Source organism: Gnatocerus cornutus, chromosome 9 (assembly GCF_029298725.1).
Source record: "Gnatocerus cornutus isolate USDA-ARS CGAHR chromosome 9, icGnaCorn1.1, whole genome shotgun sequence".
Lineage (NCBI taxonomy): Eukaryota > Metazoa > Arthropoda > Insecta > Coleoptera > Tenebrionidae > Gnatocerus > Gnatocerus cornutus.
The window spans coordinates 11,275,912-11,291,562 of NC_142241.1; the positions used below are offsets into that span (position 1 = coordinate 11,275,912).

The 15,651-nt window shown below is 37.5% G+C and overlaps 1 protein-coding gene across 2 annotated transcripts in view; it reads left to right on the forward strand.

Annotated features, from left to right (window-relative positions):
- Positions 1–1,549: 1,549 nt before the first annotated feature.
- Positions 1,550–15,651, forward strand: part of LOC148168803 (neurotrimin-like) — a 140,468-nt gene continuing 126,366 nt past the window's right edge. For both annotated transcript variants that reach the window (XM_088046440.1, XM_088046441.1), the window contains exon 1: positions 1,550–1,871. In XM_088046440.1, the coding sequence (XP_087902566.1) occupies positions 1,817–1,871 (55 nt within the window). In that variant the 5' untranslated portion in view covers positions 1,550–1,816. The remainder of the gene's footprint in view (positions 1,872–15,651) is intronic.

The window sequence follows — 15,651 nt, forward strand, 5'->3', positions numbered from 1 at the left end:
CCACACGTATTTTGCAAATTCCACTCCATAAACCTCATCACACATCACATCAAGATTAGTGAGCGGGTCATGCAGCGCTTTAAAATTAATTCGCCTAACCACAGATATTGATTCAGTCCAACAATCATCAATATTGAATCACTTGCACTGCTCACACCACACTCATTCATTATCTTCAATGTGCGAACAGCATAACTAGTTAATAATTATTTGCTTTCATGTTCCGTGGAGCATTAAATACTGTAATTTTTAAGACGCAAAAAGTTCTTATCGGTTTTTATACACGTTCATTTTTTTCTATGACTAATTACGAGATAAGATAACCGCTGGACCTGTAAAGCTTTTAACTAAATCAGTTATTTTTTGTCGGTTTAGCATGCAATGTTGTGGCGACAAGAGTAGACAGAATTACGCAGATGTAAGTTGTCTGCAATGCTAAATAGTTGTACTTGTGTTGGTAGAATTCATTAAATTTAAAACCAAAGTGTGGAAGGTCGGATTTAACTGGAATAAAACGTTATAATATAATACTTAATGGAACATTACAATAAAACCGTCGCAATAATTGTCCAAATAAAACATAAAAAGTTTAATACGTCGTGTTTATAGCATCCCCATGGAGCAGTTCTGTCGTCGCTTGATAAAAATCCTCCTGAAAATATTAGGGGGGACTTCCCTAATTCATTGTCCATCCACAACAATAAGCAGACACCAACATTAATCTGATCAAATTAAATTAGTTCCGATTGCGTGCACGCACTGTGTTAATTAATCACTTTCCTTATGCGTCTACAACTTGGATGAGTAAACCTCAAATTTGTTTTTCAACAGAATAGTTGATACGTGCTCCCACAATGTAAATCATTTCGAGTAATCGAAAAACCATTCGGTTTTATGGACTAGATCGTTCTTGGGGTGGCTAGAATTGTTTATGTATTTGTAACGAGCCATTTGCACAAAATATGTTTTCTCACAGGAGTTGGATTTAGGAAAAAGTTGCTGCAAATGAGAATGTGGAAAGAAAAAACGTACGAAATAATTCAACATCCGCGTTTTTTATTCTAAGTGAATTTGTGTCCACTTTGTAGGAAAATCGCGACACGTGTTGCTCCAATAAGAATTAAACCAAACACCGATAAAATGTTTTAATGTGTTGTCGCTGAAAGGCGCCCCGGAACTTTTCCAAATTACAAACAAAAATGTAAAGCATAAAACACCCCTTTAAATTAGTTGTCAGATTCTTTCCAAACTTCGTTTCTTTGCTTGCAATAATTTAAACCCGTCTGAACCCTCATCACCACGCATTTAATTCACCCAAATTCCGTCCATTGACCGTTCGAAAAAACTAGATAATATGTCGTCGCGACGTCCTCCGCCGCAAGTGTTGATTAAACGATAGATGAATTATGAAATGGCACGAACAAATTAGAAGTTGAACATTTCTTTGGGAGATGTTCGCGAGAGAAGCGTGTTATGGATTGAGGGCGGCGCGCCTGTGCCACGATGGTTCGGGGGGTCTCCGTCGGTACCAGGGTGGCGTGTCAGTCAGTTTGCAGGATTCCCGCACTACTCCAGGATACCTTACGCGCTTTACAATGTCCCTTGTGCTCTTCCGCTACTGACCGCGCTCTCACGAAACCTTTTCCGGTAAAATGTAAAAGACACTTTCCGGAAATTTACGCACAAACGCTCTGTCTTAACTTAAAAAAATTGTTTTTTTTTTGTTTACTAAACAACTTTTACGGGGTGTCCTGTGGACGATGTGAGTGCAGAAAGTGATGGAACCGAAGTTGTAGTTATTTTATTTCTCCACCAAATGATGGCCGGAAGGATTTTTAACTTATGTTTATTATGTGCCGCTACTAGTTCAGGTGAGAACGAATCAAAACAACCTCATCTGGTGCGCTAAAATTCTTGTTTTATTTTCGGCACTAATTATTATGAAATTTGGTTTAATCTGAAAAGTTTCGCTATTTGTATCAAGTTTTCAGCAACCTGCCTGCAAATCTAGCTCCGTGTTTACGTAGATAAGAAACTTCAAATTGGATGTTGCGCATATACTTTATTTTCGCACCATAAATCTAAAACTAGGAAGATAACACTGAACAGAATTCCGGATAAATAAAAAATATAAACACGGGAAAAGTTTCAAAGTTTTTCAGAGATTGTGGTATTATAAACAAGGCACCTCACTAACCGTGAAACAGCGTAAGATAATACATTGTGCCGCCCCCACAACGTCTCTAAGTTTTCGCCAAAAAGTACGCTCTTATTAGATATTATCTGCAAAGTTTAGATTCTGCAGGAGACTGACAGCGACTGTATCAGCCGAGTTTGAGAATTTATGATTTAGGAGGAGGATAATTGCATTTCATTTCCATTTATGTGCTTGCTTTACTTGCTTTTTTGCAGATACGCTATCGTGGCTTATTTTGAGTTTGCAACAAGAATAGCTGATAGGTATTGCGAGAGATGAGATCATAAACAGGAAATATTGTGACGCCTTTGCTCTCGGAAAATAAACTTGGAACCTCCCATTTCAATCGGCGTTTCTAGCTGTGTAAATAACTTCGAATAAGCAAACGATTTCTGATCGGAACTAGAAATAATGTCAGTTTATTTATATTGAATTGTGAACTAAATTCGAATTCCCTTGTCTGTCTCTTTTTCTTCAGCCATCACAATTCAAACTCCTTTACACTTCCACCCTGCCACAACATACAATAAACCAACATTCCACGCACATCCCCTATCTCTATCCTTCGAAAGCCGGCAAATATTTACTCGATTTTTTGTGCTTAAACTCACACCGTACGTTCCCGGAACAAGTTTATTTCCTTTTAATTACGAATTCAAATAAATAAACGACGTGGAGCGACTTGGACCTGAGCGACGCCATATAATCTGATAAGAAGCTATTACGTCCTGAAGTCGTCCTTTGATCTATCCACTTTAGATTTTTATCTGCAAGGATAAACAAAAGGACTGCCTCTCACAAAGGAAGAATAGAATGTCCAACGTTTTTATTAATTTTCTCTATAAATATTTATCTAGTTATTGGGGACCTTTTGGTTTGCTTTATTGACTTTACAAATCAGGAGCGGACTTCGTTTTATGGTAAGGTCAGGTTTGGTAGAAGATTTACGTGTTTTTTTCTAATTTTCTAGTCTGGAAGACGAATAAAATAGTGGTGAAGGCGAGAGAAAGGAGTAATTTGTCGGGGACAACTGGGCGCGATAAATAAGTTGTTCGATTTGTCAGCGACAATAAAACAAGCAATCAGCAGTTTCTAAATGCTTAATAATAGTAAATAAAAATTATAAAACAACTAAAAATAGAAAAGAAAAGATAACACGGCGAGCAATTGCAGACATTCTCACCTTTGAAATTGTGTGCACTCATAATAAATACCATTTCTTTGAAGTTTATTGTCTTAGAATTTCTTATTTGATTCGCGCAACTACTTCTCCTTGTCGCTTTAATGACCATTTTATCCATTCATTTATTTAGTTGCAAGCTACCGGTAATAACAGTTATCAGAAAAGAAACAATTTAGCGAATAAACACGCTCTCTTCTAAGACAATATTAATGGCAACAAAAAATTGAAAACAATTGTACGTAAACCTCTCCCAGGAAGAATAAATTATGAAAGAAACAATAAATTCAACGAGAGCTTTCTAGCTCCGAAGTTCGCAACTAGTTACAACTTGGTTTATTAACATTCATTGAATGTAACACGAAACTTGGAAACCGCCAAAACTTTGTGGCTATTTCCCTATTCTTTATTTTGTTATCAAGGAAAACGTTCAAAATGGAAAAATAATTTTGATTTTGTCCCGGCGCATCCACCATTTCGGTCGAGACAGGTTTTTCCTTGTTTTGAAAATTTCGATTTGCACGCACGAGTGCGGACCAAATTGGATGTGTGCGTATTATAATAAGGTCGCAACAGGGTCTGCTCCCAAAGCCCAGACATAATTTCGGTTATTTATTCGTTTTGTAAATATTCGAAATTTCTCTCTATCAGAGTCGCCCTCAGCCTCGGCACCGACAAACAACGTAATTTATTGTGACATTTCCATTTTGCCAACCTAACTTCTGATATAAGTTTCACTCTAAGATAAAGAGAGAGTTCCTTTTAGTATAACATAACTTATTAAAATGTCATCCCACGCTATTTTTTTATATAAATAGAAACGTCACTCAAACCTTTGTGACCCGAATATAATTTCCTGTAGGTGCGGTGTTTTTTTGTCTTGTACTGCTGTCTTCACGCTGTCACTCAAATTATTCAAGCGGTTGCAGATGTTTTCGATCGGATTTGGGATTAGTTTTCTGCGACCCCAATCTGCTCTTTTATCAAATTAATAAACATTCTCTCTTTTATCTTCGATTTTAACCGAGATTTACGAGCTTTTCTTTCCGATCTTATTTCATTATTAGGAGAATCGAATTTACTTTTCTTTTATTTTGAAATTCGGTTTCTGATTTTTGTTTTCCCGGCTAGCAGTCCTTAAATTAGCTTAACGGGCGGAACAGCCCCATCTAAATTTTACTTTCTATTTTGTAGTCTTTTATCGTTTAAATTGAATGTTTTTTTGTTTACACTTTTGACAGTGTAATTGCGAGATTTAGTCGAAGCTAGTTCCATAAAAGAAATATTTGAAATTCATGAACGCTTGAACGACAACTTTTCCATAGTTAGCGGCTAGTTAAGGAGAATTTTCGAAACTTTTGCCCTTATTAGACGGTAAAAAGCCGGCGAAGTGAAAACTAAATGCAAATTAATATTCTACAAGAAATGAATGAAGAAACTGTTAATTTACTGATTACGTTTTCAAAGCCAATTATTTTTTATGCCCGAAGCTCTAGCTTCAAACTAATTGGTAGTTAATGAGTTCGGTGGCTCAGTAAGAATTAATTTTTTCTACACTTAGTTCTTGCATGTCAGAGAGACGTTCCGAGCAACAATAATAATTATTGCTAACTTGTTCCAGACCCTGGCAATGTCTGTGATATATCTCCACGAACTGGAACAAATAAAAACAAATTGCTATCAAATTTCCCAAACTAGCACGACCTCATTTGTCATTTTAAAACAATTTTAACCGACATGACATGTAATTTATCCCACTTTTTGTTTGGTAATGTGCCCAATTTTCTTTAAGAAAAACAGTTTCCATGATTATCGCAACTGTTATTTCACGTCTGAGCGAGAATCGATCAAAGCTCCTGGAATTCCGGAGCGATTCACAAGTTGTCTTGTCTGCTAAAAACGAAAGAAATGAAATTAAAATTCTGCGTAAGAAGATTAAGGACTGTGTTGGACCAGCAATTATTTCCTCGGAATGCTTGTTGATAAAATTTTCATTGGGAATAATTGGGAAAGTTTTAAGGGTATTAAAAATATTTGAGGGTTCAATAACCGGAAAGAAAATGACTCATTTAGAAAGAAGGGTGGAAAACATATTTTGGGAATTTTAATTTTCGTCCCGGCTTTTGCTAAATTACTTTAGAAGTGGAAAGGGATTTTCTTTTGATTTTATCTATAGACTTGTAAAGGTTGGAGACATTTGCATATCGGATTTTCTTGAAAGAAAATATTGTATTTTCCGTATTTATTCCGACAACTCGTCGCGAAATCATTTTATCCCCTGAGCTTTGAAGGGGTGACAGGAAGTTTCTTAGTGTTGTTTGTTTCCTGTTGTAATTCTTTAAACTTTCCCTTTATTTCGTTCTCTTATCCTTTGATAAATATCGTTAGGATGACCTGTGGGACTTGCCAGAATCCTTTTATTTTTTTCCATCGGTTTGCGTTATTTATCTGCCTGGACAGAGACCCAAACTTTCAAGAATAAAAAAGTTGAAGGAATTCCAAACACAATTTCCAGATGCCAGTTCGGGTTCGAAAATGTGGAGCTAAAGTAAATCAATATGTCGACGAGTACAGGAGATTAATAAATGAATAAGACCGATATTTTTTGCGTTCATTCTGATTCATTCATTCTTCCTTTTAGTTGTTATGAATTTTATATGACATTTTGGTGAAGGAATTGATTTTTCCCCAAAGCGTTATCGCATTTATTTCTACGAACAAAGTGACTCAATAATTTCCCACAAAAGGTGAAGTGGATTCCCGAAATCAATTCGACCGAATCCGTTTGAAATTCGAGAAAACGATATTTATGTGGAATTCGTTATTATAAGGAAAGTACCGAGACTTCGGCGCCAACGTTTGGTATAAATTCAAATAGCACTAAAAACAATACGACCAGCACTTTGGGGTAAAGTACCACCAAAGTAGTGGAATTTTTACATTGTGAACGCGGCGATAAAATATTGTATTTCATTCAGTGTGGTATTAAATTTTGGTGTTCGGCAATAATCTGAAGTTAATTTGTACTGAACTATATCCGCAAACAAAATGACATAAAAATGAAAAATTTACTGAAACCATACGCAAATAAAGCCCGTCCTGACCTGCCTCATCAAATAATCATGGAGTGTGGTGGGTGGCGCCACTTATTCCGTTTTTTGACTGTGTGGGAGGTAAAGGGTACAAACCCACTTCAAATTTTAAATTGAGACGTGTCGCCGTTGAATAGAAATGACAATTTTTCGTAACAAAACTCGTTGGATAATTACTAGTTGGAATGATATAAATGCAAAATAATCTCGTAATTTGTGTGTTTATTGGTGTGAAGGAGGAAGTCCCAAGTTTGCACCCTTCTACAGGGAAACGTGAGGGATCTAAAGTTTTTTGTTTGCCTACCCTCTTTGTGGTTGGCTCTGTCGGAGTCTTGAACTCGCTTTCCGGGAAAAGCGCGGGCGATTTTTCATATAAATGACGACTTTAAATAACAAAATTTAAATAATACATCTCTGGCAGAAACGTATTTCAAGACATAACGCTGTATTCCGACTACATTAGCAAAATAATACTTATGTTGTTTTCTCATTAGGTAAAACCAGAGCTTTGAAAGCTGAGTCATTACAAAAACATTCACTCGGCTCGTGATTAAATCAGCCGTCTCCATAATCCTTATTTCACATAATTGAATAAAATATCATCCGAAACGAGAACTGCGTTATTTCAGAAAGATACGTACTTAAAAAATAAATGATACACCAGGAGACGGGTTTATTGCCCGTAGGAAGTGTCATTTCGCGTTGGGATCGGAACGACAAAAATTAACTGCAAAGGGCTGAATCGGATTATCTAAACCTAAAGCTTTTATGGTGATAAATGTAAAAGAGATGTTGGCGAACTAGAATACCTCAGGGTAGAAAAAAGTAGCTGCTATCGTAACTGATTTATAATTATTAGTTCATTAGTATTGATCAAGATAAATGTCGACAACAACAAAGCTTTTACAGGTAAAATCAATTTTAAAAAGGCAGGTCAAAATGGAAAGGTCGGTTTATTTATTTACGTTTGAATTCTAATTTGCTTCATTATTCCGTTCCCACACATGAAATTTATTTTGTGCTTCTATTATTTTAACGGGAAATTAATTATTGTTAGCTTAGTTGTTTTGTCTATTTTTCAACACTTTATTATTATTGACAAAGTTTGTATTGAAGTAATTTAAAATTCATTTCCAGAATTTCCGTTGTGGACTCCATTTCACCAACTTAATATTCTCTACTATTTCATTTCTCATAATTATAAGTAAACAGTCTTCTAATTAGGTTTTTTTCTAAGATAACTGCACTTTAACACAGAACTCGCATTTTTAGTTTAGCAAGAGAAAAGTTTCTTTTAATTAACGGCAACTCATTAATTTTGCAGCCCGTTGCTCGAAAAGAAAACGCTTATATCAAAACTAGGTAAATTTGTACGGAAACACAAATATAAAAAGGACACTGTGTATTAAGGCCAAATAGAATTTTCATTATTCTTGTTTTCAAAATTCTTTTACAACTGGAGAAATTTAGCCCGTTACATTATCAATTAAAAACGACAAGATTTATCTTGTTTAAATTGCATTTTTCAGGAAAATGTTGTTCCATCGATAATAATTTTTTGCCCAATATCTTCGCATTTGACCTTTATTCGGCAGCATCCTTGCTATTGATTATCTCCTTTTACACCGTTTTAGTACGAAGGATGTATCACGTCCTTATAAATTTTTGATCCTTTGTGACGTGTCTACTCCACGTTTAACATCAGAAGAAATTCGCTTATCTTCCGCATCCAACCTCCCCAATTCATGCCAAAATGAAGATGAGTTCGTGGTAAAATAACTGACATTAAAGACCTTGTACTGCGTCCCTTGCGTGGTGCGTTAATACAACCCTTGCGACTAAACTCCATGTTAAGATTTATGGCTCGTTCCGTTACACTACCGATTCCGCCATGTTATCAATTAAGAGCAGCCATCTGTCGTTGCGCCACCTTTCCTCACCTGGAAATGTCAAGTCCGGCGGATCTTCTAGATCGATTCGGGGTTGGTTCTTGTTAAGGGAAGGGATTTATTAGCATGTTCGGAAAAGGGTGCCACGACGACAACCGTTACAAATTGAAGAGTTAAGGCTACTCTTGTTATTAGGCTTGGGGGCGGGTAACTGTACAAATGGTGGAGGCGCCGGGTTTGTTTATGTCCATCACCACTAAAAATAACGTCTTTTTGTCCTTCAATACACTTTACCTATATGACATCCCTGTTAGGCTCATCCGGGTTCTGTCAGCCTCCGTTATAAACTGCCTCTATTCGACAATATATGACCAGGCTCAAGTTGCGCCGGTCCCTTTTTGCTGCTGCTTACCAACAAAATTATTTATAATGCAGAGGAACATTTTGTATGCAGAAGGGTAATGGTGTCAAGGGCAAACATACCGTGCTATTACCCTTAAAAATGTATCGACAGCAAATGCGGTTTAATTACCCCAAAGTTTGTCACGTCGTGTGGGCTGGGGGTGCGATCTCACCTCCTTTCTTATATCGATTATTGAAGCATTGTTAAGGGTTAAAGCAGCCCTAAAATCTCACTCTTGCGTCGTGGATATTTCATTACTGACGATTGATAATCTTGAGGTGGAGGTTAACAATTTCCGCGTCTTGTAGACGTCGGCGAAAAATTCGGTGGACGATTTATTATTTAGCACAGATCCGGGTGAAATTAAAGTTAGTCGGAATGTCAAATATGCTACAATAAATTCAGCAGAGACGCAATGGTTCCCGTCCAGTTTAACCAGCAGCGAGGTTTAAACTGAAACCGAGCAATTGTCTCCGCCAACACAATTGGCCCCCAGTTCTTTCTACAGCATAATAGCTGCATGGAGAAAGCGTAATTGAATAACCTAGACCCGAGCTAACCAAACGAGATTATCCTTGGTTAGGTTTTCTTTCTCCGGTGCAAAGGCAAATTCACTTTGAGTCCTTCATGTCAGCTCAAATTATGACTCGTTTGAATTTTTCGCTTGGAAATGTTTAGACGTTTTGTTGTGCATGTCGCGTGATGGCTGAATTAAGCAAATAAAGCCGTCGAAGCCGATCGATGGGTCTTCTATGAACGATTTGTTTGAAGGGGGCTCAATCTCTATCAAGCGATGAGGGTCATAACGACGTAGTCTGTACTGTCATTCGGCGGCGGAGCGTTGACCGTGACCGTGCAAGAATAACGACAACCCACATCAAGTTTAGGAAACGGGGAATTTGGATGGAATAGCACGGATGGAGCTGTCGGGATTAGCAAATTATGAAAACGTGTTGGTACTTTGTTTTGGAAATGCCGCAATGGAATTTTTCCGATTGCACAATCTGAGCTCACTCGCTTCCGGTTATAAATGAGACTGAATGAATAATAAATCAATAAATATTATAAATTTAACAAGTATAATGTGCAGCTGCTTTATTTATGTATCGAGACTGCAAAAAACAGAATTAATATTTAATGTGCAGAGTTTAGAACTTTAAATTTATATAGCTAAAAACTACGAGCACATTGAAGTGCTTTTACATTTCAACTTTGAAATAGTAATGAACTGAATCTTTAAAGCTCAGATTTATAGTCCTTCGACAGTCGTTTACAATATCTAATTTTAATGAGCTTAAAATGTTAGAAGCAACATTTTATACAAAGAATAATAAAACGGAGACCAAAAATAAAATTAACTGAATATTAACAATATTTTAATAAATGCCTTGTGTTCTGTGGTTCTCATAAATTATTGCGGCCTATTATTACTGTTAAGAAAAATATCAATATCCCCTGCTCTCGCTCTCCGGAACCCGGAACCGGCTTAGGCCAAGTCCGGTATAAGATATTTATCGGCGTGCCGGGTGCGATTATTACATTTTGATTTGTGTGCGATTTGTGTTAGGGTCAATATTGACACAAGGCGTTAACGTGTTGGATCAATTATGCCCTTGGTATTGTTTGTGACACTTTTTTTCCGAAAAGCTAAAACTTTTGGGCATCGTCCCATTAGACCGAATGAAACGTGTAAATTTCGCCGGCAGGAACGACCCGGACCAGATGGCCAGGATGTTTATTTATAGTGACCAAGCCGACTCTAAATTCCAGCCGAGGGCCTAACGAGTATCTTCTCCCTTTAAACGACTGTTACCACCAACCCTTGCGTAATCAGAGCCGAGCTTTTCGCGTTCGAAACGCGCGTGCTGAGGTCCGATCGTTAAGACCAATAGAAGCTCTGTTTGGCCCTTTAATTGGTTTACAATTAAGTGACACCGAGATAAATAAAGGGATTTATGGCTACATGGGGGAGTCGGTTTACCAAGAAAAATACTTTATTTCGGAAAATGAGGGGGAATTATGTACTCACCGAAATGACATCATTTTCGGGTATTAATGCTCGGAATATTAACAATAATCTGGTCGTTCACATTCAGCTCTAATTGGGTTGAGCTATTTTCGGTTATTGACTGATTTAGATAAGGGGCGGTTAATAAAAAACCTTGGTTGACTCATAAATTTTTGTTTAGTGGTTCGCTGTTATATTCAGGCGAGAAGGTATTAATAAATTTTGGTCAAAACAGCACGAAAATAGAAGACAATTATCGGTCGGTTTTTTTTGTATCTCCTTTATCTCAAATTTCCGTAAATTTCATTAAACAACTAACAGGATTTATGATCGCTTGAAAAACGCAAATCGTCTCGTCTCTAATTAACTAAAATCTGTAATTAAGTAAATGCGTCTCCTGCACAATCTTCAACGCGAACTTTGACACCCCAAAAGCGTCTACGTTGTTTTTGTCACAGACGTCTGCACCCTTTGTTATTTCAGAAACCCTAAAATTGATGGCAAGTTTTTCCATAATTTGATGCGCTGAATAAGAATTACACTTTAGCAACAGCTACGAATACGAAATCATTTTAGAAATTTAAATTGCGGTTAAACTCGACCCTATTAATCACACAGTTTTTCTTTTTCAGGTGAGCCGATCGATTTAGCGTCAATTTTTTATGGGTAAGAGTGCCTTCTTATGTAAGTAATTAAGCCGGCGATTGAGGACAAGCTTTCGGTTTTTGAGGGGAATGCCGAAATTAACCGGTAACGAAATCAATTTAGGGCGAGATTTGTAAAATCAAAGACGGAAGTTTCTGTAATTTGCAGATTGATATTGTTTTTTTTTGGAGTTAATTAAGAAAATGTTGAACTAATCATTGGCGCGTTATTTTAATTACCAGAAAGCTGTAAAATCGGCGGGATCAGAACCCTCCACTCCCAAATGCCTACAAATCGATGGAACCCAGAGTCTGCATTAAACTCGTTCTTAGAGCGCATCCATCTCGCGCGAAATGTCTCCATATAAATGCATTGCTTTTTTATCTGTGGCCCGATTAAGTGTTGTCGTTAGCCGGAACAAAGACGCAGCCAAGTGCAATCGTGGATTTTTCCCATTTTATAGGCTCTCTGTAGGCTTATGGAAATTCCACAATAAATCGTCCGATAATATCAACACAACACTAAGAAATTGCACAAATGGTGGATGCGCCAGGCGAATTTTCACTTTCTCAATTGTTGGCTTGTTTGGGAAATTCGATTGGGATTGTAATGTGAAACCGTCCGTAAATCTCCGATGAAAAGATAAACAAAGCAGTGTGTCCAATTAAAATGTCGGATGGGATTGCAAAACAAATGTGCAGGTTATTCAAACAATTCTGTCACATGTTACCAACATAATTAAATTAATTATCACTTCAAACAAAAATGACAGAACATGAATATGATGACTCAGCGGGGTAATCACGTAATGTAAATAAATTGGACGCTGAGCTCAGCTTGGAAATCGGCCGAATTAAAGAATGGATTATTAAAAGGAGACGTTGAAACAAAGAAGGAGAATATATTGGGTTTTATCGTCTATGCGGAAACGCAGCTATTACATTAAAAATAGAAAACCACGTAATTTATTTTTTATAGATATTTCTACCAGACCAACCGGAGTTTTAAGGTTAAAACTTTAATTGCATAATTTTTTTTATACTGGGTCATGAAAAACATCCCGGTCCTTTATGTACACTACTCGCGCGAGAAGCTCATAGCGAAAGCTCGCGCACATACTAATTTAATTTTTCTCAAGTACGCGGCAGTAATTTCTGATTAGAGAACATTGTTTTCTCAAGTTTAGGTCTCAAAGTTTGGAACTGCGCCCTGTCTTTCTTGCCAATTCCCAAACACCGTAACCATAAACAAGACTGCTGAATCAAGTTATTAGCATAGGTATATCCAATATTCCCGCTGCTGCCATCCTTTGCACCCTCTGCAGCGGTGGAACGACCGTCCATTCCAACCCAAATCTCGGAATTTACTAATCTCCGTCGAAATAAAATTTTATCTTTGTCGGAACCTCAATTATTCTTTCCCTTTTAAAACTCACTAACTTGACCAACAAAGCGCAAGAATTCGCAAAGTTTGTGGTTTTCTTTGTACCTAGATTTGCCATGTATTAAATTAACTTCTCTGTCTGGATGCAAAAGTACGAGAGAAGGATATTAATGCAATCGTGGCTCTTATTTAAAACACGTACAAAATAACCCTTCAAGTTGATGATTAATGGACCCTCCGGAAATGATCCGACCGCCCATAGATGGCACTTTTGTAGTTGATAGGGCGCGTCTTTTACGAAGAACAGCCAAAACAGGGTAGGATAAACACCCCGATTGAATTAGGTGGAATTCAAAAATTAATTGCGGCGTCAAAGAGAGAATTTCAATTGGATTTAAAGACATAAGCAACAACACGCTCCATTTTACGTCAAAACGAGGATTATGCGTTAATTAAGAGGTTAACGTAACGAGCGGTGAGTGAGTGATTGTTAGCTTTATTAAACTTTCATTGATTGCGTGGGACTAAATTGATGATAATTCTATTGGTGGGACGAGGTTTATTTTTATTCAGTTTTTCGACAAAAAAAATCCGAATTTACAAACTAAATTTTCATAATTATTCATTCGTCACATTTTATTGCAACACAAAACCGAAACTGCCACAGCCAGACTGGGAGCTAAAACTGGTTAATTTGATGGCGCTTTGTACGATTTCAGTTTTAGGGGTTTGTTTATATTTGCCTGTGCAAAATAACGTAAACTGGAGTAGTTTTAACTTTAAACACGGAATCTATAAGCCATCAATCTTCGATGATAAGCGGACCCCTGACCCGCATTTATTACCCCGAAACAGCTTGAAATTATCGGCAAATTTATTTCCACTCTTAAATTCTCGTGCCCCTGTTTGGAACTTTCATCATCCTGAGAATGAAAGCTCTTACCACAAACACGGCAGGTTATGAATTTACTTAATGAAAAAAATAATGATCCATTCGGTCTTTATTGTTGCTAATATACGTGTATATTTTTTATGTATTTGCAGCCTGTATATCCTTAATGAAAGCTTATGTTTACAGCTAAAACAACGTTGTTGTTGTGGTATTTGGGGTATCAAAATATTATTCTAAAACGGAGTTGTTTTAAGTAAATTTTTCATTGTTTGTTCGCGAATTAACTCTAAAAAGCAGAAAAGTTTGGTGAACTAAAAGTGGTGAGATTTCGTGTATTGGGTGTAATTTCCAGCCACAGAAAATCGTTCCATCACTGTCAGTTTAAATATGATAGTCGATAAAGTAATAAAGAATCTGACGATGAACGTGGCAGACTAATGTAAGGATTTCTCACATCATGTTAATTATTAATAGAACGCTTCTGGAGTCTAATTTTGAGGCTTCTATTGCAATTCAAGCCACACATTGCACGTATTATGAAACACGGTAGCAATTCCGAGTCTAAAGAAAACTTATAACATATTCATTTATCATTTTACTACGCGGTATTATCACGTGTAACACAATGTGCTTCCTTGTTTTAAAATTTCAAGCACAATTACGATTGTAAGGGAAGTTTTCACCCACAAAAATGGTGTAAATTTCGATTTGTGGTTTCCAATTGGCCATCTGTCGTTGCGCCACCTTTCCTCACCTGGAAATGTCAAGTCCGGCGGATCTTCTAGATCGATTCGGGGTTGGTTCTTGTTAAGGGAAGGGATTTATTAGCATGTTCGGAAAAGGGTGCCACGACGACAACCGTTACAAATTGAAGAGTTAAGGCTACTCTTGTTATTAGGCTTGGGGGCGGGTAACTGTACAAATGGTGGAGGCGCCGGGTTTGTTTATGTCCATCACCACTAAAAATAACGTCTTTTTGTCCTTCAATACACTTTACCTATATGACATCCCTGTTAGGCTCATCCGGGTTCTGTCAGCCTCCGTTATAAACTGCCTCTATTCGACAATATATGACCAGGCTCAAGTTGCGCCGGTCCCTTTTTGCTGCTGCTTACCAACAAAATTATTTATAATGCAGAGGAACATTTTGTATGCAGAAGGGTAATGGTGTCAAGGGCAAACATACCGTGCTATTACCCTTAAAAATGTATCGACAGCAAATGCGGTTTAATTACCCCAAAGTTTGTCACGTCGTGTGGGCTGGGGGTGCGATCTCACCTCCTTTCTTATATCGATTATTGAAGCATTGTTAAGGGTTAAAGCAGCCCTAAAATCTCACTCTTGCGTCGTGGATATTTCATTACTGACGATTGATAATCTTGAGGTGGAGGTTAACAATTTCCGCGTCTTGTAGACGTCGGCGAAAAATTCGGTGGACGATTTATTATTTAGCACAGATCCGGGTGAAATTAAAGTTAGTCGGAATGTCAAATATGCTACAATAAATTCAGCAGAGACGCAATGGTTCCCGTCCAGTTTAACCAGCAGCGAGGTTTAAACTGAAACCGAGCAATTGTCTCCGCCAACACAATTGGCCCCCAGTTCTTTCTACAGCATAATAGCTGCATGGAGAAAGCGTAATTGAATAACCTAGACCCGAGCTAACCAAACGAGATTATCCTTGGTTAGGTTTTCTTTCTCCGGTGCAAAGGCAAATTCACTTTGAGTCCTTCATGTCAGCTCAAATTATGACTCGTTTGAATTTTTCGCTTGGAAATGTTTAGACGTTTTGTTGTGCATGTCGCGTGATGGCTGAATTAAGCAAATAAAGCCGTCGAAGCCGATCGATGGGTCTTCTATGAACGATTTGTTTGAAGGGGGCTCAATCTCTATCAAGCGATGAGGGTCATAACGACGTAGTCTGTACTGTCATTCGGCGGCGGAGCGTTGACCGTGACCGTG